The 22,130-nt window shown below is 46.7% G+C and overlaps 1 protein-coding gene across 1 annotated transcript in view; it reads left to right on the top strand.

Moving 5' to 3' along the window:
• Positions 1-3,973: 3,973 nt before the first annotated feature.
• CYYR1 (cysteine and tyrosine rich 1) overlaps positions 3,974-22,130 on the top strand; it is a 78,534-nt gene continuing 60,377 nt past the window's right edge. Inside the window, exons 1-2 of the mRNA XM_090043029.1 lie at positions 3,974-3,992; positions 5,988-6,093. Coding sequence (XP_089899155.1) covers positions 3,974-3,992; positions 5,988-6,093 — 125 coding nt within the window. The remainder of the gene's footprint in view (positions 3,993-5,987; positions 6,094-22,130) is intronic.

Below are 22,130 nucleotides of genomic sequence, written 5' to 3'. Positions count from 1 at the left end.
ATTTAGGGAGTTCAGCAAAATCAATCTGCCAAGCTTGTCCCAGATAGTGAGCCCATTGTCTTCCTCCCATCAGTGTGGGGCAGATACAAATCCTTGAGGCAAAACAGTCCACATAAGTTGACACTTATGGTGAGTGTCCGGATCTTCCCATTCAAAAGCAAAGAGCCTTTGGCTATCCTCGTGGAGAGGAATGGAAAAGAAGGCATTTTTCAAATCAAGGACTGAGAAGATCTTTGCATCTGGCGGGATTTGGGACTACTGGGTAATCTGCTAGGACCTTTTGGTTTACAGCCCGTAGATCTTGTACCAACCGATATGAGGTCCCATCAGCTTTGGGTACCCCGAGTATGGGGGTATTAAATGGAGACAAACCCTCCACCAGCCAGGCATATCCTTTAAACTTCTCTATCAAGGGCTTCAGTCCCATCCTAGTCTGTCTATTGAGGGCATATTGTTTTACGTGAATGGGCCCCTCCCCTTCTTTGAGGCGTACTCTTATCGGCGTCACGAACTTGGCCCTTGCAGGGGTTCCGTCGGCCCATACCTGTGGACGTACGTTTTCTAAACTTTCAATTTCCAATGCCGAGCTTTCGCCCCCCAAAAGTGCCATCTGGTAGTTGGATCCTTGTTTCACCGGCAGCTGGACCACCATCTGGTCTCCTCAGAAAAAAAATCTCGGCTTGGAGTTTGGTAAGGAGATCTCGTCCCAGCAGGACGACCGGGCAGGCTGGAGAATAAACAAAGGCATGCTCAAGTAAATTGTCGCCAATTTTGGTGAGGAGGGGTCCGCACATGGGTAGCTTACTCTGCTTACCCTCAGTTCCTTCTACGGTTACATACTTTCCACTTTCCCCTCCAAGCAGCGGTTTTTCGGGGAGCATTGAAAATGTGGCCCTAGTATCTACTAATGCTTCATAATTTTTGCCACCAACCCTTATTTTTACCATGGGATCCTTGCGGGACTCTGCCCGCAGAGCAGTGGCCTTGGATCCTGGTCCCCATCAATTGGATTCCTCTCCGGAGAGTTCAGCTCTCATTTGGTGGGACTTAGAGTGTTCCCCCCTCTTCTCCCTCAGCCGGGGGCACTCTCGCTTCCAGTGTCCCTTTTCTTTACAATAGGCACATGTAACTGCCTCAACACGTCCCGCTCCCTTCCTTCTTTCTTCTCTCACCTCATGTTTCCCCGCAATTGCTGCCGCTAACATTGCCATCTGTCTCTGTCCCTTCCCGGTCCGTATTGCTAACGGGACTGGGTGGCCTAACCTGTCTCCCTCCGGAACCCGCCAAATCTATCTCCCTACTGGAATCGTCTAACACCCGGGGACTCTTTTGACCCCCCCGAGCCTTATCTCTTGCCACCATGACCCTACGTACCGTTGCACATTTCCTGATCCAAGATGGTCGGTCCTGGGCTATGCCCAACCAACAGTCAATGTAAGGGAACTGGTCCCAATGTCCATCATGAACTACTATATCATATACCCTTGTGACCCGGTCAACATCAAAAGATCCCATTCCTGGCCAGTCTACTCCAAAGGTTGGCCACTCTAATTGGCTGAACTTCGTGAGCTCATCCTTAGTCATTTTTATTCCATAATTTCCATATTTGACGAATTTATCGAAATTTCTTAGTATGCAACCCAATGAGGTGGAGGAGTTTTCTACCCGGGAGCGACCCGTACCCATAACGTCTCTTTCCGATTCCTGGGAAAAGGTATTCCCAGACCAATGTCCTGACAGACCAACAAATAACAATACTAACAAAATGAGACAGGGAATTAGTATACTCACTCCAAACACGCCCAGGTACCTCGTCCTTGGAGTCCGCGGCTGGGGTGACTCAAATGGAAATGGAGTGCCTTTAAACTCCCGGGTGCCCCAACTCATGCTTTCGGCCTCGTGGCAAGCCCAAATTATGACTTGGTGCGCACTCCACAAGCACGTACGGCGGTCTTGTCGTCCGGCCCCGGGGTGGTCCAAGAGCGCTCCTGGCTGGCTCACCAGAATTGTTGTACAAGGGGCCATTCAAGCTCCTGGAGGCTAAGTTCCAATTTGGTCCCCAGAAGTGAGTCACACCACAAGCCACAGAAACAAAGCCTTTGTTGCTTGCAAGCAGGTCGGCCTGGAGTCATGAGACTCAGATCAAAGCCGACCCCGAGTGCCTATTCTCCATTGCTTATATACTAGATTAGAAGGTATTGGAAAATTCCATTAGCGCAGGCGTACTTCGGGTTACATAGTTGCGAAATTGGTTGCAAAGTTTGGAACTTTCTAGCCGTTAGCTTGTGGTTTGCCTTCTCACGCAACAAAGCGGAAGACCAAGTTGCAGGTGTTTCTTTGGTACATTCTTGTGAAAGCATGAGAATAAGAGTAAGCAGTTCTAGCCCCAGCTTGTCCCACACCCTCCCCCCCAGGAACTGGCAGTCTCCACTTAGTTGGTGTTTGCAGTGGCCTGTGCAAAATATTATTGGGAACAGACCACACAGAAAGGTTGGATTGGAGACGCAACAAAGTCTTCATTTGATATTTTTTTTTTCACCTATGGAAGGAAAAGAGGGCAGTTCCTCTGTTGCCAAGAGCTCAGAAAGCCCACAGCAGCTCAGTGCAGCTTTCCACACTGCGGATTCCCTACCTAGCTGATGTCTCTGGGACGGTTTTATAAATCGTTTGCCCAACATGGTGTGGCACTCAGTGGCGCCCCTGAAAGGCTCTCAAGGCACCCCAGGGTGGTTGGGAATCACTGATTTAGGGTCTTGCCTTGTACTTATTGGGAGCAGGAGCAGGCCTTTCATGCTGTTTGCTGTGCTCTGATAGGAGCTAATAGATGTATTACTATCAGGGTTGCCAACCCTGCAGGATTGCCCTGGAATTAGACATAAATTCCAGGAGACCGCTTGGGGTACCCTTGAGATAAATGGTAGGAGTAGAACATTCATTAAAATAAATATTAGATGTTGGATCTGACTAATACAGTAGTCCAGTGGGTTTTTAAAATGTAATAGTCATGTGCATTTGCCTTCCTGATGTAGAGTCTACGCATCATAACTGATCTACACAACCACGCAGGCATGTTGGTGTTGTCATGTGATGAAACCTCCTGGAATAGATTAAAACAGAGTTGGCAACCCTAGTTACCGTGCCTTCCCAGTCCTGTTCTTGTTCAAGTAAATGTAAAGCCTCAGTTAACTTTAATGGGAACAGGGTCAGCCCCTAGACACAGGCTGATCTGCTGCAGTGCCTCTCTTCTTATCCAGTTCTCTGCATCTGCTGAAGTGGCCTGTTTAATTATTCACTTGATCCAGTTTCTCCTTAGCTTTATTAATGAGCCACTTGCAGCACAGACTGAAATGTGTGTGAGAAGCAAATGCAACCTTTGCAAATTATTTGTGTTTAAATGCAACCTGGAACTTCAGCTAATGCCTTCCCAAGTCCCCATACAGACCCTGGTGTAGGCCTAGGCACATGGCTGTGTCTAAAGGAGGGTGCAGTTTTTTTATAAGCCTTGTACGGTTGAAGGACCACAAACAGGGATATGCTGGAAGTGTTTGTGCAGAAGGGCAACAGCCATTTTGCCACAGTGCCACACAACTACCTTGAGAAGGTCTATATGGCACAATAAGGGGAAAACAAAAAAAACCTAACTCTCTGTCTCTGGTGACCATAAAGAAAAGGGGAGCTGCAGTAAGGGGGAGACATTCACAAAGAGTCTAGGGTAGGTCAGGAACCTGATTACCACCTACTTAGACTAGGTTTGAATTTAGCTCAACAAATGGTCTGTATACTGTGGCCCTCTCACTAAAAACTAGTGAAGCCCTCTTCAGGTAAGTAGTTTTATGCATGTCCTTATATCCCACAGTGAAGTTAGACATCTGCTTCTTGAATCAATATATTTGAAATGGTCAGCCTGAAGATGTCATGCTTAAATATTATAAAGTGTATACATTTAGATTTAACTATATTTTATGACTCAGCCATGGCGGATGTGATGTCCAGTAACTTTGGCTATTCTGGTGTGGGGGAAGTTAATTATTGCTGATCATTTTAAATACTAAAATAAGTAAAAACCCTTTCCACAATTTCTTGATTGAGAGGACTATGTGCCGGATGTTTGTAGAGGCTGCTTTCATACAAGAAATTGTGTTGGTTTTTATTTGCTCTAGCATGGAAACAAATGAACTAAATCTCTCAATCCCTTGAAATAAACGTTGCAAAATGTTAAACCCCACAGCATCAGGTAGCTGTTCAAAGAATATCTGACACAGCTGTTATTACATGTTGTTCATGTAATAACAATAACCTGCATGACATTTTAAAGCCATATATGAAAACACCCTGGCTGCCCCCAGGCATTAGGGGCCTGACCTTCCTGTCTCAAGAAGCCCTGCTGAAGACTAGTAGGATTAAGGCAATGTAAATGAAGGTTTAATTTGCAGGTGCTGTGGTTGCACAAGGGCAAATGTCTCCCAATTAAACCCAGTGTTACACTTGCACAAACCCATTGTCTTCAAATTAAGTCCTCGGTGGGGCTGTACATCTGTAAGTGAGGAATCAGTTTGGTTTGTACAATCTTTTTACTGGGAGTAATGTTTATATATATGTGAATTTGAGTGGATTTCAGAGCCCAGGCTGAAGTAATGACATTTTGCAAAACATCTCTGATGGGTAAACTGGGCAAAATTGTACCAGAAGTCAGTGAAAGACAACAAACATGAAGTCCTGTGATGATATTTTTGCACGGTTACTTTTCAGGGCACAACTTGTTACTATCTGAGTCTTGGCATTTACTTTGGAGGGTTGGTTTGCTTCTTTAAACACTGATAAACCACCCCCCCATGGATAATAGAAATACAGAGAAGTCAGCCTTTATTGTTTCTCTCACTAATGAAAGGATATTCATTCTTTAATTTGCTATATTTCTTTGGTATTTGGGTTTGTGAGGGAGGGGAAGAGAATTTTCTATTCTTTCTTTTTCGTGTATTTATCTTTCCTTTAAAAGGTGGGGGCTGGAAGTGGAGAGAAGGTAGAAAGATATTTTATCATGTTCCTTGTTGAAAATGTCCCTGGCACAGAAGTGCTCTAATGTAGGATAGAGCTAGGATTGCCAGTCCCTTCACCAAACTAGTATAAGGGGTGACCCAAGGATAGGGTCAAGCAAGGAAGAGCTGTTGCCAGGCTGCTGCACTCATGCTGTCCATAACTCATAGACAGTTCATTGGAAGGACATCGCTAGCAGGTATAGATTAAAATAAGGTGCCCTAACTCATACACAGAAATGAGGATTGGCCAAGGAATCAGGAGGCAGGATAGATATGCACCTTTATAAAGTAACAGGGAATCGGGGACATACAGGGTGCATCTACACGAGATGTTTACTGAGCGGTAGCCTATTAACACTGTGCAGTAGCATGCCAGTCAAAAATCATGCTAAAAAGCTACCGTGCAGTGTTATTAGGCTACTGCACACAAACTGTCACAAAAAATACCATGTGCCGGTGCTACTGCATAGTAACTGTAGTTAATGCACATTTTTCGTTTAGTACTTCATTGAGGAAGTACTAAATTAAATGCACAGTAACTACTGCACATTAACGAGCTTGTAGGCATGCCCACTGTCAGGTCCCAAGACAGCCTTACATATTCTTCTTTGTCAAGCACAAAATGCTAAGAAATAGAGAATCTGGTCCTAGGTCTTTCTTTGCACTGATGTTAAAATGATGATCTGTACTGTTAACATTTGACATAAAAAAAAAAAACCATGAGAGAAAGAATCCATATAGCCAACATGCACAGTATCACTAGACAGTGCACTTAAATCTGTACTCCTTACTCAAACTTAAACCAGTAGGAGTTTTGTTGGAGTGTGGATTACTGTGTCAGGTTAAGCATCATATCATTTAATAAAACTGTTAGGTGACCTGCTTGCTTATAGCTGTGGTATAAAGAATTTTTAAAAAATGCTTGACTGCATTCATTCTATCTTTATTTAGTAGGAGATTGTTTTGCTCAATGTGATAATGACTGCAAATCTTACTGCTGTGATGGGACTACCCCCTACTGCTGTTCATATTATACCTACATTGGGAATGTCCTTTCGTAAGTATTTTGACTCTTTGGAAAAAACTGAAACTCTGTGTTTATGGGCTTTCTGTAAAACCAGGCAGCTGAAAGCTGTGTTTGGTTAATAAACATATCAAGCATTTTCCTGCTGATAGCAACTTGGATGTTTGCATGAGATCTGAGTGTTACATGACAATAAAAATATTTATGTCCATATATTTACAAAAATAAAGAGCCAGATTCTCAGTTTGTACAGATTGAGGTAGCCTGCCTGCCTAGGGACAGCAGTTGCACATAGACTGGTTTGAGTGATCAGAAACTGGCTTAAACCTGTAACAGAACAGAAGTTCAGAGCACATAACTCAGTTTCAAAATGGCCAAAACTGGTTTAGGATAAACCTAGTTGACTGTAGTATCGGACTTAACTGATTTGGGTCAAACTCGTTTATGCACCTTCTGTCCCAGACCCCTTCTTGGTTTAAGTTAAACCAGAATCCTCCAGCAATCCAGCATACTTTTCAGCGCTGGGCTGCTCTGTGCTCCAGACAGCAGAGTGGCCCCACCCCTCTGCTCTTTAGCAGAGCAGGGGCAGGGGCATGGCCACACACTGGCCAGCATGGTCCCCTGAGGCAAAGGGAGCAGGGAGGGAAATTATTCTCCCCTCTCCCACTGGGGAACCACAGCCAGGGTCCCCTGTTAGCCTCCCCCCCACTCCCCCATATGCAGCCTGAAGCAAACTGTGGGGCTGAGCCCATGGGTGCTGCTGGGCCTCGGGGAGCCAGGTCCTTCCCAGCGGGCTGCAGCTCAGGATGAGGCTGCAAGTGTTGTGCAGCCAGATTGCCCTCGGTTTCCCATGTCCAGGCCAGGTGGGGCTGTCAAAGCCTGGCCTGGCAGCATGGGTTGGGGCTGGCTGGGTAGCAGGCTGCCCAGGCCAACTGCAAGGTTGTAGTGGGCCCTGAGCCTGGCAACTGCCCACCACAGCCATTGCTGTGCCCCCTGTCCTGTGCAGCACCTGGCAGCAGCAGCCACATCACAAACTACAAGCTGCCCAGTGTTCGGCAGGCTGTTCTGTCCCCCTCACCTCCAGGTGCTGCTGCTGCAACTACAGCTACTGCCACTCCTTCCCCTGCTGCTCTGTGCCATGCTGCTCTGGGTAGGCAGGTGGAGGGGATGGATGGCAGCTGGAACCAGAGATCCATGCACTGGGTAGAAGCTGCAGGGCTGAAGCTCCCGTCTCCCTGAGTGGCGCTGCACAGGGCGGTAGCTGGAGCTGGAGGTGCAGTTGGAAGCGAGTGGAGCAGAGGGGGACAGAACATCCCTGCCTGGCCAAGCCAGTTTCCCCTCTTCTCCAACAGCTACTCCCCCTCCCACTCCTACCCCTGCTCCACCGCTCCAGGTAGCAGGTGAAGGCAGGGGGAGCTTCAGCCCGGTGGCTTCTGCCCAGCACATGGAGCTCTGGCGCAAGTGCCAGCTGCCTTCCACCCACTGTGCCCATCAACGGAGGCTGCTCATCATGCCAGATGAGCAGAGTGGGTGGAAGGCAGCTGAGAGCTGGAACCACTTGACAACCAAAGCAGGGCAATCTGGCAGTGGCTGGAGCAAGTAGAGTCAAGGGGGGCAGAACAGCCCACCTGGCCCTGGCCACCCCACAGCTTGTGATGCAGCTGCAGCCACCAGGTGCCACACAGGACAGGGAGTGGCAACTGCTATGTCAGGCAGCTGCTGGGCTCAAGGCCTGCTGTTGCCTCCAAGCCGCCCAGGCAGCCCGTTACCCAGTCAGTCCCCACCTGTGCTGCCAGGCTGGACTGTCATGGAGCTGCAGCCACTGGGGAGGGCCCTGCCCAGCTGGCTGTAGCTCCTTGACAGCCCCACCCAGCCTGGGCATGGGGAGCCAGGTGCAGTGTGGTCACACAGCCCCTGCATCCCCAACCCAAGCCGCAGCCTGCTGGGAACAGCCCAGCGCCTGCGGCCCAACCCAGGCTGGCCCTTGCACATCTGCCCTCAGCAGTACCCACAAGCTGGCTTGGCTCAGTTCCATAGCCACAGCCTCAGCCACAGCCCCAGCTCTGCGTGGATAGCAGGGCCATACTGGCCAGTTCTGGCCAAGCCCCCTGCCACCCAAGCAGAAGCAGCAGGAAAGCTGGGCAGACCTCAGCTGGGGTCCCATGCCCACTTGGAGACGGGAATTTAATTCCTCACCCGCTGCCCCTCTGCATCTACCCTCAGCAACACCTATAGGCCAGCTTGGCACAGCCCCAGCTAGTCACAGCCCCAGTCCCAGGCAGATGTCAGGGCCATGCTGGCCAGCTCTATCCAGGTTGCTGGTCATATGAGCAGCAAACAGGGGGGAAAGCTGGGCAGACCCTGGCTAGGGTCCTCATGCCTGTGTCTGAGAGGGGTGGCAGAGGAGTTTAAGGGAAGGAAGGGAGGACTTATCTAGTGCCCCCTGGCTTCTAGCTTGAAGTACTGCAGCTTGAAGTACTGCATTTCTGGAATCAAAAGGGAATGTCTATTCGCTTGCAAATCGGTTCAATCTACACAGGTTAAACTAACCTGCAAAGATTGAATCAGTTCAGGCTCCAGCTTTTTGAATGTCCCTCCCTAGCTCCTGGTGCCACTAGAGCTATGCTGAATTATGAAGCTGAAGCTGAAGCTGTATGCCATACTCTTTAATTGTTTTGTGTTCTAAATGGAAACTTTACATTTCTTTGATTAAAAACTTTGATACTATAGCAAGATAAAACACATACAGGTGTATTTGCTTTGTGAGTCTCACTGCAAGTTGGAATTTTATTTCTAAGGACATTTTTAGTGGTTGGGTGGCTGGACATTTTGTTTTGTTTTGGTTTTGCTTTTTTTTAAATGGTGCTGTGGCTTTACCTAGAATCAATAGTAGAGATTCTAGACTAAGGCAAGATGGATCTTTCATGTTGAATTTTGCATTTTAAGTTGCAGTTGGCATAAAAACTGCAGCAACTGACAGGCCTATTTGTTGCCTTCAGGTACATGGGTAGCTGCCCACTACATCACTAAAAGCCACCACTTAGTGGGGCAGTGAGAGCTGAAGAGCATCAATTAATTATGCGGGACAAAAGCTGACAAAAGAGAATCTGCAGGTGGGTTAAAGGTTCCATAAAAAGTGTAACACTGGGGGACACCGAGCAGAGTACCCCAGGCAGCGCCCACTGACTCTCAAAGGTGGCCAGAGAGCCAGCAGCTGCTGCGCAGTGATGCTCTGCTCAGAGACGGGAATGGAGGAGACTCAGCAAAATGGCCCCACAGTCCCTGGGAACCCTCCCAGCCAGAGCTTCCTTTCTAGTAAGATAGACAGCAAGCTTGCCCAGGGCCAGGAGGAGGTTGACCAGGAGGTCCTGGGGCTTGGTGGGGCCACAGATGGGATGTGCAAAAAACAAATAAGTGCAGAGAAAACTGCAGGAGGTTCTGGAGGAGGAGGTACAGGGGCTGCAAACTGGTGTACTCAAGAAACATGCACCTGAGTCTGTCTCTGCCCACAGAACTGGCACGTGTCAAGGCAGCCATAAACCATGCCAGATAAACACCTGTGGCAATGGATCCATGGAGGAGCCACCACCTGAGGTCCCCGATGGCATGTGGGATCAAGGTGGAGTACAAGCTAAGTCACTGGGGTCCATCACACTATCACTGAGGGTGTCCTACCACTTGGTGTCTGGGCAGGATGCAAGGGCAGTGTGATGGATCATTTGGTAGATGAGCATATAAAGCTGGCAACAGTGGGCCAACAAAAAGCAGACCAGGCCTGTGCCCCCCAGCCTGCTCTGAGATGATGCAGCAAAGAGTGCCATAGGGCCCACCAAGGTGCAAGCCTCACCAGCTACTCCATTGGGATGGGGGACCTGGAGGGGGAGGGCCAGGGACCACCTGCATGTAGGACCTGCTCTAGGAAGGCAAGGGCATTGATGAGCAAGGCAGATTTCACCTCTTGGACTAGGTGCAAGCAGAACACATGCTCTGTGGACAGATCCATGCACCCAGCCAACGCAGCAGGGCCCACCCACTCCCACTTGGCATATTCCAAGAGGTCTTTGATCCAGGTGAGACCCACCTGGGCCATCCTCTGGTGCACCAAGGGCATCACCATCGCTGAGACTGCCAGCTGGGGGTTCCACAGCAGCAGCTCAGTGAGCAGGTAAGTGCCCCAGGCCACCCACAAGGGGGACCTGAAAGCAGAGACCAGTCCCCAGGCCCTGAGGAGGTCCTGGTTAAAAAACTGGCAGCTCTCCATATCCTACATGAGGCAGAATTCATGCGTGTAGAAGAGCTGCCGGTCATAGAGGAGTCCTCAGAGGCGGTGGAAGAAGGTGTGTTCCAACTGGTTCCATGCCACGTGGCTACCAGCACCATACAGGAGTCTCTGCAGGGTCTGAAGGCAGAAGGTCAGGACCTGCCTGTAGAGGCAAACCAGGCCCCCCACCCTCCTGCAGGGGGAGGCTCAGGACCCCCGCAGATACCCAGTGCTGTTCCAGCCAGAAGAACTCCAGTGCCCATCTGTGGAGCCTGACCATGACCTCCAGGAGCACAGGCAGCATGTGGAAGTGGTGCCAGAGCATGGACAAGATGAGTTGGTTCAACACAAGTGCCTCCCTCTGAAGGGACAGGCACTGTAACAGGTCCACCAATACCCAGACTCACTCCAACACCTGTACCTCCAGCTGGTGCCAGCTCTCTTGCAGGCAGGGGTCAGTGAGGGACAGGTACACCACACAATAGAGCAGCGAGCCTGTGCTCCAGTGGATGCCTTGGAGCAGCATCTGACAGGAGGGAAAGGTTCATCAGGGGACAGGGATGCAGTGGACAATGAAAACCTAGGTTCAGAGAGCCACAAGTCATACACTGGATCAGCCCAGGTAAGCACTAAGGGACCCAATAGACATCAAGACCGGGGAATACCACTGGGGGGCTTTAATGTCTCTACACTAATGTTAGGAGCATGAGGAATAAACAGAAGGAACTTGTACTCCTGGTTGGGCTAAATGAAACCTAGTGGGACCCTACTCATGATTGGGCAGTGAGCATTGAAGGTTATACAGATGGGACAGAGTGGGGGGGAAAAGTTGGGGGGCGTTGCTCTGTATGTGAAGAAACAATATACATCTTGTATAATCAAGATGGGATCAGAGGAGGGTCAAACTGAGATACTCTGGGTTAGGTTACAAAGGGGTCAGGGGGAAAGGGACTTGATAGTGAGAGCTTACCATAGACCACCACACCTGGAGGATGAGCTAGACCTGGAATTTTCTGGGCAGCTTTCAGGGAGATGGTTGTCATGGGTGACCAAAACTACCCTGACATCTGCTGGGAGGAGCAGTCAGCCAGAACTAATCACTCATGTAGGTTCTTAACTTGCATACAGTACCTCCATCTAAGGCAAGAGGTAGATGATCCCACCAGGGGGAATGCCTTGCTGGACTTGGTGCTGCCTGTGGGGGATCTGCAGATACAAGATAACCTAGGGAGTAGTAATCATCAATTGATTGAATTCACTATGTGGTGAAGGGTGGGGAAAGTAAGCAGCAGGACAGAAGTGCTAGGCTTCAGAAAGGCTGATTTCAGTGTGCTTAGGAGATTAGTTAGTGGGGCATTAAAGCTCAAGAGTATTGACAAAATGGGGGTCCAGGAAGGGTGGTCATTCCTCAAGGAAGTGATCCTTTGGGCACAGAAGGAGGCAATCCCACTGCATAGAAAAGGGGGCAAAGAGGCCAAGAAGCCCTCCTGGCTAATCAGAGAACTCCAAGAAAGTAAGGGCCAAAAAAGTGGCATACCGGCTGTAGAAGCAGGGTTGTTGCTACCAAGGAGAAGTATACCTCCCTGGCTTGCACTTGCAGGGGGTCAGTTAGGAAGGCCAAAGCAGGATTAGAATTTAGGCTGGTGACAAAAATTAAGGACAACAAAAAGTCCTTCTTCAGGTATGTAGGGAGCAAAAAGAAGGCACCCTACAGGATAGACATGGGCAGTTGATGACAGAGAGGAGGGAGAAAGCAGACCTCTTCAATGAGTTTTTTCCTCTGTGTTCTTGAACTCAGATCTAGACAAATCTCCCAAATGCATTACTGACAGAAGCAGGAGAAACACCAACCCACTAACAGTCAGTGCCAACCTAGTAAAGAGACACTTGAAAGGGCTGGATGTGTTTGAATCAGCAGGACCGGATGAGCTCCATCCAAGGCTACTGAAAGAATTAGCTAGTGTCATAGTACAGCCATTGGCACAGCTGTTTGAGCCCTCGTGGTGCTCAGGTGAGGTCCCAAAGGACTGGAAAAGAGCCAATGTGGTCTCTCTTTTCAAGAAAGGAAGGAAGGAGGATTCAGGTAATTATAGACCAGTTAAGCTCACCTCTATTCTTGGGAAACCCTTAAAAAAATTATCAAGGATCACATTTGTAAGAATCCAGACGGTAATATAATGCTGAAGGGCAACCAGCATGGGTTCATAGCAGGTAGATCCTGCCTGACTAACCTTGTTTCTTTCTATGACCAGGTCACTATATGCTTAGATGCAGGAGTCAAGATAGATGTCATCTACTTGCACTTTCAGAAGGCCTTCAACACAGTATCCCATCCTATTCTTACAAAAAAATTGAATGGCTGTGCTATAGACAATTACACAGTCATGTGGGTGGCAAATTGGCTTAAGGGTCATACCCAGAGAGTGGTGGTGGATGGGTCAGTATCAACCTCAAAAGATGTGGGCAGTGGGTTCCCCCAAGGCTCAGTCCTTGGGCCGGTACTATTCAGCATCTTCATTAGGGATCTGAATGAGGGCGTGGAAAGCACTTTGTCCAAATTCACAGATGACACCAAACTATGGGATGAAGCAAACACAGCGATGGGAAGAAACCAAATCGAGGCAGACCTGGACTGGTGCCAAATCAGAAAATTTTTGGACTAAAGTAAATAATCTTAGAACAGACTGTCAGAATCCTTTCCTTTGGAGATAGAAGTGCATGTATCCAAGATTTCCTGCTTTTGTTTGGAAATTAGAAGTATTTTCTCCCACCCAGAGAATAATCTGTTTCAGTATTTTTTTTCCTATGCAGTGAAAACTTCTTTGTAAGGCAACTTCCTCATTTGTACCTAGAGAAAAATGGCAGTGTTTCTGAAACAGCTCAAATATACCTGTCTTGTGTAGAGTTGTAGAAAAGATAGCTAGGAATATCATATACCTTGCTGTAACTGGACAGGGCTGCAAAACTGTTTTCATCTCCTGCATTACCCATTAGCAAAACAGATAAGTGTCCATGCAGATGGCAATGTCTTGCACTGAGCTTTGAGAAGAGTTAATGGAATGAGTCTTTGGAATGCTTCCAGATAATGCTGGCAGGGGAGAGGAGGAGATCTTCAGTTAACAGCATCTTGAAATGGAAGTCAACAGTTTTCAGTGGTGTTCATATCCAGTGGGGGTGTAAATGGTTACATGACGATTACATTTATGCTGTTTCCTGTTTAGTGTTTAGTGACCTCCAACAAAGGCCCAGCCCCAGCCCCTTATGTCTTCACTATGCTCCCAGAAGTGCATCAGTCCTAGGCCGTGGTGGGAATTGAGCTGCAGGCAGGGGGAGGTAGGCACAGCTGATCACAGGATCTGGGCATAGGAGAGGTTCCACTGCCCTGGCTCCATCCATAGCCCCAGGCCTTGCCCATGGGGGCAAGGGGAAGCTGTGGCTCTGCAGCTGGGCAGTGGCCCCTAGTGGCTCAGCCATGCCAACCACCCTCTGCCAGAGGCTTGCTCCCCACCAGCAGCCTGGGACCCATGCAATGCCAGGAGCATAATGAACACGTAAGGGGCTAGGACTGGGCCATTCCTGCCAGAGGTCACTAAACTAGGTATGAACTATAGGCTAACTATTTAACTGATATAATTGTAAGAAGTTAGCAGATAATATTTTAAGCTAAACTTGCATCTCTAATATCCAGTATGGCTAATAAGAACTGTGCAATAGACAGTTATCTGAATATGACTCAGACCTGAGAGCTGCAGTAGCACTGGTTGGCTTTGTGCATATTTAGATCAATTTTTGCATTCAAATGACACTTCAAAAGTAGGAGTGTACTGATAAAGATTCTCTGGGCTGATACCAATGGCCAATTGTTAATGAGCCATATTGGCTGATACCAATTTGATTGCTGATATACAGCCCAGCAGCTTGGATAGCAGTGCCTGGCTGGTAAGTCTGTTATGGTGAAGGGATGGGGGAAGGAAAGGGTGTGTGGGGGGCAGAACAAGGTCCCCACAGTGAGGGAGGGAGTGGGGCTGGAACAGGGGAATGTGCTGTGCTGGCAGGATGGGATGGGATGGGGCACAGGACAGAGCTGACAGCTTGTCTGGGGATACACAAAGTGGAGGGTCAACTCCTGGCAGCTGCACACACCCCCGCAAGGGAGGCATGGGGGGCATGTCCCCCCTGGATCTGTGCTTGGGGCTGGATGGGGATGAAGGCAGTACTGGGCTCTTCCTGGCAGGGAAGAGTGGATTGGGCTGGGGCTGCACTTGGGGCAGGGAGTGGCATCACTGGGAGGTGGTGTTCAGGGGGGCTGCAGTTAATTTTGGGATGGCTGTAGCCCACCCCATAACCTCCCTCCCAATGCTGCCACTGCCTACTCTGAGTGCAGCCCCCTCACCAGGAAGATTCCAATACTGCCCCCGGTCCCAGCCTGCAGCAGCAGCCTGCCCTTAGCCCATGCACAAATCCAGGGGGCACTTCCCTGGGGGTGCATGCAATGGCAGGAGCCATATCACCCAAATGAGCCATTCATGTCTCCATCCCACTCCCTGCCCTGGCTGAGCAGCACCTGCCCCCACCCCTGCTGCAGCTCTAGCCCCCACCCCACTCCCTCCCTCACCATAAGGGCCTCAATCAGCCCCCTCTATGCCCCTTCCCCCCAACAGACTTACCAGTAGGATGCTGCTCTCCACATGGCTGAACTGCATTCTTGACATGTACATGCCACAGCCGTGCCGATGCATGTAGCATTTTTCAGTGATGTTATCAGCCACATCATCCAAAAAATCCTGACTGCCAATAATGTCAATTTTCCTTTTATTGGTGCCAATATGATATGGACCAATGTGTCAGTGCACCTCTATTTACAAGTTGTGATCATCACTGCATTTCTGTGTAGTAGGCATGAATGTGATCATTTACATTTTTACAGTGAGGTGGTAAGATTTATTGACTCGAAGGCCAGGATGCTGCTAATTTTTCTAAGAGACTGAATTAAAGGATCTCTTTAGAAAAATACCTAGTTTCATTTTAAAGACTCTAAGCCATTACCTCTTGATAAGCTGTTTCCTTGTCTATTTACCCATATATCTACAAAATTTCATTTGCTTCAAGGTTAATATTTTATAACTTTAACTTCTAACCATTTGATCTTCTAACCCCTCTGCCTGTCTGGCTGTTAGAAAAATCCTCTCAATAATGGATATATATCTCTCATTATTACACTTGGTTTTTGGCCCATGAATCATTTCTGTGGCCCTTTTCACTCTACAGTATTTCTTGAAAGTGAATATCAAAATCAGACATAGTCATCTAATAGCAGTCTCCCCAATGCCATGTACAAAGACAAGTCCAAATCCCTAATTCTACTTTTAATTCCCCTTTGTATATATCCAAGCAGTAAGTAATTGTCCCTTTATTAATTTGCCCATTTATGATGAATTAAAAGCCATTCAGCTACGGTAGTGAAATTTACACCCAGAAAAATTATATCTCTGCTACTAAGATGAAAGCTGGCAGAACCATCCTGTCTTCTCTTTCCATGGTAGGTATACTACAGAACCAAAAATCTTCCTTTGTGCAGCACTTGCCTAACCAATCAGCTGTTCATCTTCACTACTTTTGACCTGCTATCCTTGTCTAAGGAACAGACAGTATTGATAAGAAGATCAACTGGTTTCTTTTCTGCTTCAGCCCATTCCTGAAGTTGTCATGGCTGTGTGGAGCAGTGCAGTATGTTTGGTGTCAGCAAGGATCAATACAAATGGTGTCTTTTCAGCCAACCTTGGAATTTTGTCTATTCTGGTGATGACAGCCTTTGCCTTCCCTCTTGGAAGGAAATGAATTGTCCTGCCCTCTAGAATCCCTAATAAAAATACCAATGTTAGTCTGAAGTCAAGCATAAGGCTGGGATAGGTAGCACCATAGAGATTAACTGGTTCTGTGAAGCATAAGCTTCCAAGGCTATTGAAAGGCTAAGTCTACACTTCAATGTTTTGTCAACATAGCTTTATTGTTCAGGGATGAAAAGTATGTGGTCACTGACTGATAGCTTTGCTGGCAAATGTCCCTTGTATAGTGCCAAAATAGCTTATGGCAGTGGTTTTCAACCTGTAGTCCATAGACCCCTGGGAGTTTGCAGACTATGTCTAAGAGGTCTGTGAAAGATTACTATGAACAATCAAAAATACTTACAATACAAAGGGGTCCACACCTCCATTCAAAATTTTTTAGGGGTCCACAAATAAAAAAAGGTTGAAAATCACTGGCTTTATGGTGTTTGAGAGGAGGCTGTAGTAAGCAGGGATCCTTTAAAGGGCTGCGGGGAGAACAGGAGGAGGCCATTCACCAGCAGGGGCACCATGCACAAGTGCATCTGCACACACATAGCAGCCAGGCAGGCTGGTGGAAAGCAGCCTCAGCAGCTCCCTGCAGGTAAGTCTATGGGGGGCAAGCCATAGGCCCATCAGGGGGCTGGGAGGGGGCCTCGGCAACATGTTGGGGAGGGAGAGTGGCCCACGCCCCCCCAGATTTCTGTGCCTACAGCAGGTACAGGGCTGTTGCCTGGCTGGAGCAGCACAGGAAGGAGCCATCTCCATGGCCCAGTGGGCTGGATGCAGTGCAAGAGGGCAGAGCAAGGTGTTGGAATTTGTTTTCACTGTTACCGCTGGGATCCCCACACCAGCCAGGCCACCAGCAGCTAAGGAGTAACGGACCAAGGAGGGCATGCTGACCTTATTTCCCCCCCACTGCCAGTCACTCACATGCCAGGCTGTGGCTCTACCCTGGTGCCATTGCCCAGGCACTGCCACCACTTCTCATAGGCTACAGTTGTACCCCAGGGAGGAGGTGGAGTTTTGCCAAAATAAGCTATTACCACTCTAGGAGTGTTTTCCTGCTATGCTAATTTAGACTGACAAAACATTGCTAATGTAGACCTGGATTAGGAAAGAAAGTTTAAGTGGAGAAATGAAAAATAATGTGGGACAAATATGGAATATTTTTTCTAAAAGATGGTATGAAATAAGCCAGCATAATTTTTTAATGAATGGTATGAAACCAGTGCTAAGTCCTCTCAAGAAAATGAGAGGATCATGACTATAGGTTTCAGTGTCCCCATAAGCCATTTCTGAATTCCCAGAATAATTACAAGAAGCCAATGACAAATATTCATCCTTAGTGTAATCTGCTTCTATTTTTAAGGATATTTTTACAAGGAAAAGGCGCTGGAACTTCTACTTAAAAACAGAAAAGAAGATAAAAGATGAGATGTTTCAGGCCTTAGAAATAGTGAGGACAATATTACAAACTTGACAAGCCCTGTGGCAAGCTTTGCACAGACATCAGTCTAGGTACTCTCGTTTGTGGATGTAGCTTTAGGCATACCTTTTGTTGTGAACGTTGTGTGATTCCTTGGTAAAACATTTTCAGTCTAATTTATTTTAAGGCCTATTTAAACTGAAAAAAAATGCAACATGCACTAGATATTTCAAGACGAAAATTGAAAAAAGGATACATTTTTTAAAAAACTCTTAAAAAGCTGGTTTCATTTAAGATAGTCAACATGAATTTGCAGAAGAACAGGCTGAACAAAATGGTAGCAATGACAGTTTGTTAAGTAGGAAAACATCAAGTGCTGTTTACATGAACTTTAGAGGACAAGATTTTGTTATAGATGGAGGGGTTGCATATTGTGACAAAGAAGGAAGGAAGAGGGACAGAGAAAGTGGGAGGGATAGAATCAGAAAATGATGATCCATAAAAAATTATTTTGCATACTCCAGCCTGCAAAACTGCAGGGGGTGAGGATGCATAGAATCTGTGAGCTTGGCATATGGATTCAGGGTCTTGATATCAAAGAGTTTCATTCTGAAACATTATGTACATGAGAAAGGGGCAGTATAATTCTGTTCAACTGGTAATCTAGAATAAGAATTGTTTATCAAGCTAATTCATGGATATTGATAATGCAAGTTTGGATAGATAGTCAGAGGGAGAGTATACCAAAATTGAGAATAACTCAATGGGGGATATGAGTAGAAACATTGTTTTAATGCCATTCCCAATAACTAACACATAATAATACTCAGAATTCATGATGCATTCCAAGGAATGAAACCTGGGCCTTCTCTGGACCATAAACTCCAGCAAGAGTGGCACCTTCAGACATTCAGTAATGCACCTTCAAACATGCTGTAGTGCTCCATGACCAGCAGCACTATGGGGTTCATGAACTGAATGGGCATAACTATTGTTTCTTACCAGTACACAGAACAAAAAAGTGTCTTTGTGGGCACCGCTTACGAAGTTTGTGTAGCCTGAGAAACATGAACTTAAAAATCTTTATTGATTTATTTAGCATATATGGTTTCATGATATTGTTTCAGCCATCTTAAGGCGATGTCATCTCCAGTATGAAGAGCCTGAAGACCACCAGGTAGCATTGTAAATGGACATGAGTCAACAATGTGGGACATGGTTTGAACTTGTCCACAGCATCTGTTGCCATTGTGAAGTCCTCACTGGTACAGGTTTGAGCAATTCAAAAATGATTGAGAAGTGCCAAATAACAGCAAAATAATGGCCAATTAAATCCTGGCTGACTGACTGTAGATCCAGAGATGATGTGGTGATTGACCAGTGCTTGTACTGACCATTCTTCATGGCATTGAGTAAGTAAGGAAAAGTCAAAGAGTTTTGAAAAGGTGGACCATATTGGGCATCTTGAAGGCAGCCAAGCTATTGTTGGGTGGAATATGTCCCAGTGCCCTGGCAGTATAGAATTATCACAAAGCCTGGCTAGTAAGTTTGCTTCAGTATTTGTGCTGTGGACATGAGGGAGAGCAATGTTACTGAGGACTGAGAACCATGGGAGTGGAGTGGGGAGAAATGTGCCTGACACAAGATGCATTATAGCATGCAGTTGGGTGTCCACCAGTTTGCTGTGTGACTGATGGCCAGGCCCATGCAGAGGCAACTGAATAACAGTGCAAGAGCAGAAATCTTTAAACGTTCCACACCGAATGCTAAGCAACCTATGGCTCAGGGATAGATTTATATCTGTACTTCAGAGTCTTAGAATTATATTTAAAACAAAATCAAACCTGTTATTTAAATCAAGGCGACATTCTGAAAAGTTCACATGATTACAAGCACTTTTGATGAGGGATAAAGTCAATTTCAGATTTATGTATGTTAGAGCTATGCTTATGAAGTGATGTTTAATTGGGGCCCTAGGTCTGCTAAATCAAATGTTTTCCTTTAATTTTAAGTCTGGTCACAAGTTTCCCTTGCATGAATTGACATGATGGAGTTTGAACTGTGAGGTCAAGAGAAGAGCCTGATGCTGTTTGTGTGGAATATTTGGGGATCTGGTATATGATCTATGCCAAAGACAGAGAGAAAAGGTCAGTTCCATGGAGCAGTAATTCTCTAGTGTTTCAAACTCAGGCTTTTCTTTCTTATTTCCAGCACTGCAGAGGAGATATAGATACTCATTTTGGTAGAGGGTTCAACAATGTTATCAACAACAGAGAGGCGTTAAATTCCTTCTGAGTGAAGTACAAAATTGCATCTCTAATTCTGATCTGTGGACTTGATTATAAATTCAGGACTAGATGCACCTTTTCTTTCATAGATGTTATCACACTGATATGTCACATAGGGCCTTTATAAAGCAGATTAATTTTAGTTGTTATTTGTTCAGCACATTTATTATTCTATTCAGCATCAAGCAGTAGAGAATATGTGTCTGCATTGATGGTCGTCTCTATTGACTCTTGACTAAGACTGTACAGGAAGTCAATGTGAGATCCAGAATTAGAATGCAAGGGTTCCTTTCTTAGGTTATTAAATTATGCTGCCTTCCACATTTTTGAGTTATGATGGTACATTGTAACACAAGGTTGTACAATGGAAAAGTCTGCTTGATCTAGGAAAGAAATTGTGTGACTCCCAAACAATTAGCAGGAACTCAGAAGAGAGTCTTAGCCATACTACTGAAAATCCTGAGCATTAAAAACTTGCTTAAAAATCATGATATTTAAAAAAAAAAAACCTAATTAAAAAACTGTGTGCGTCTGTTTTGCAGAGGAGGAGGGTTATTTCTGAGTTTCATTCCCTTAGGATTCAAGTTTTATCTGAAACCATAAAGTCTAGAAGTTGACTTTGGTTAATGCAAATTCTTATTCTCTGTTTCATGTGACTCATCCTCACTCGGAAGAATATTGTCTGCCATCTGGCTTGAGAGTTGGGGGCACTGAAGTGTTAAGCATGGGTGGGAAAAGAAGGGGTCTTCCCTTTTCCCTCTGAATGGCAGAAGGCTCCTTATGGAAAAAATAGAAATAATATTAGAAACCTCCATGTAATAAACCTGTTCTCTCTCCTTCTCTCTCTCTTTTTAATAATAAACTAGCATTTTAAAATGAGAACATTATATAATAATACAAAAAGATTAATCCAAGTCTGAGAACATAAAAGCAAATATGCCCTAGGTAGCTGAATTAAATAGTTCATAGCAGTAAAGCACAGTCTATAACAAGTTCAGACTTATCACACTTGCTTTTCTACCTGTAGAAGTAAAACTAACGACCAAAGACCGTGGTGCAGCAAAGATAACTACTTGGCTGGCAGTGGAGGAAATACTCAGGAAATTTACCATTCCCTCTGCCTTATAGTCCACATTATAGTCAGACCCTCCCTTTCTTCCTTTTATTGGCTTTGAGGGAAAGAGTTTCCTTAGCTTCTGCTTTCCCTTTTTTACAAGGCAATACTAGTGACAGTTCCCCTGAGAGTAAAACCAAAGTAGGGGACTTAACCCTTAGCACCTTGGAAGATTAAGCCTTTGCTGCCATAAAATTTCTGGTGGTGCTAGAAGATAATGCTGGACTTGCAGTTTTGAAGAAGTGTTGCTCATGGTGGGAATTCTGAGTCAAAAGCTATGCATGTGAGTGCTTCATTGGGCACTTAAGGCTGTGTGCTATGTAAAAGAATGGAAATCTTGAATAAAACGTAGCGCTAATCAAATATTGACAACAGGAAATGTATTTGTTAAAGGTTCTTGAGATTTGCAAATATGTTATTGTCACAGGGCACTTTCGCGCCCCGCTCCTAGTAAGACTCCAACTTGGGAGGGGGAGATGTGTCGCAGGGCACTGAAGTGCCTGCTCCGAAAGGACAGGTGTGGGTTGCTGGGGCAACCACTGAGGTCAGATGACCAGGAAAGGGGCAGGGCCTGGCCTATATAAACAGCCTTGGCTGAGGCCAAGCAGGCAGTTTCCTTCTGGCAGTTGTGAAGGACAGAGCTCTGCTGAGAGTAGGCAGAGGTGGGAAGCCTGACGACCTGAACAGTTCCTGGGTGAGGATACCAGATAGAAGAACCCCTGGCACGGATGGTAATGTTGATGAGCCAGAAGGCTTAGAGTTTACATTTTAAGCCAGGAGGCTAGAATTTGTGTTACAGCCGATTGGCTTATAGTTTTGTTTATTGTTACACCAGAGGACCGGGTGAGGCTGTAGGGGTTGGAGGAGGCCTCAGGGGAGCTCCCCAGTAGCATGGGGTTTCCTGGCACTGAAGAGGGTGCCGCATTTTGGGGGTTGCATAGACCCTGGCCCCAGTGGGGCAATATCCAGAGGAGCCCAGTGTGGGCATAGGCAAAAAGCCCCAATGGGGCATAAGACCCAGGAAGGGGTCTGGGGCCAGGTAAGGCTAAGGCCGCCTGAGCCCCGAGCGTGGGAGCGCGAGGCACAGGTCCCGGTGGGGGACGAAAGCGCAGGAAGCATGAGAAAAGGCCCGAGTGCGAGCGAGCGTGAGGCA

This window comes from Crocodylus siamensis, chromosome 1, assembly GCF_052110815.1.
Source record: "Crocodylus siamensis isolate JL-2025a chromosome 1, ASM5211081v1, whole genome shotgun sequence".
In the NCBI taxonomy this organism is placed as follows: domain Eukaryota; kingdom Metazoa; phylum Chordata; order Crocodylia; family Crocodylidae; genus Crocodylus; species Crocodylus siamensis.
This window is presented reverse-complemented; position numbering and strand designations above follow the sequence as displayed.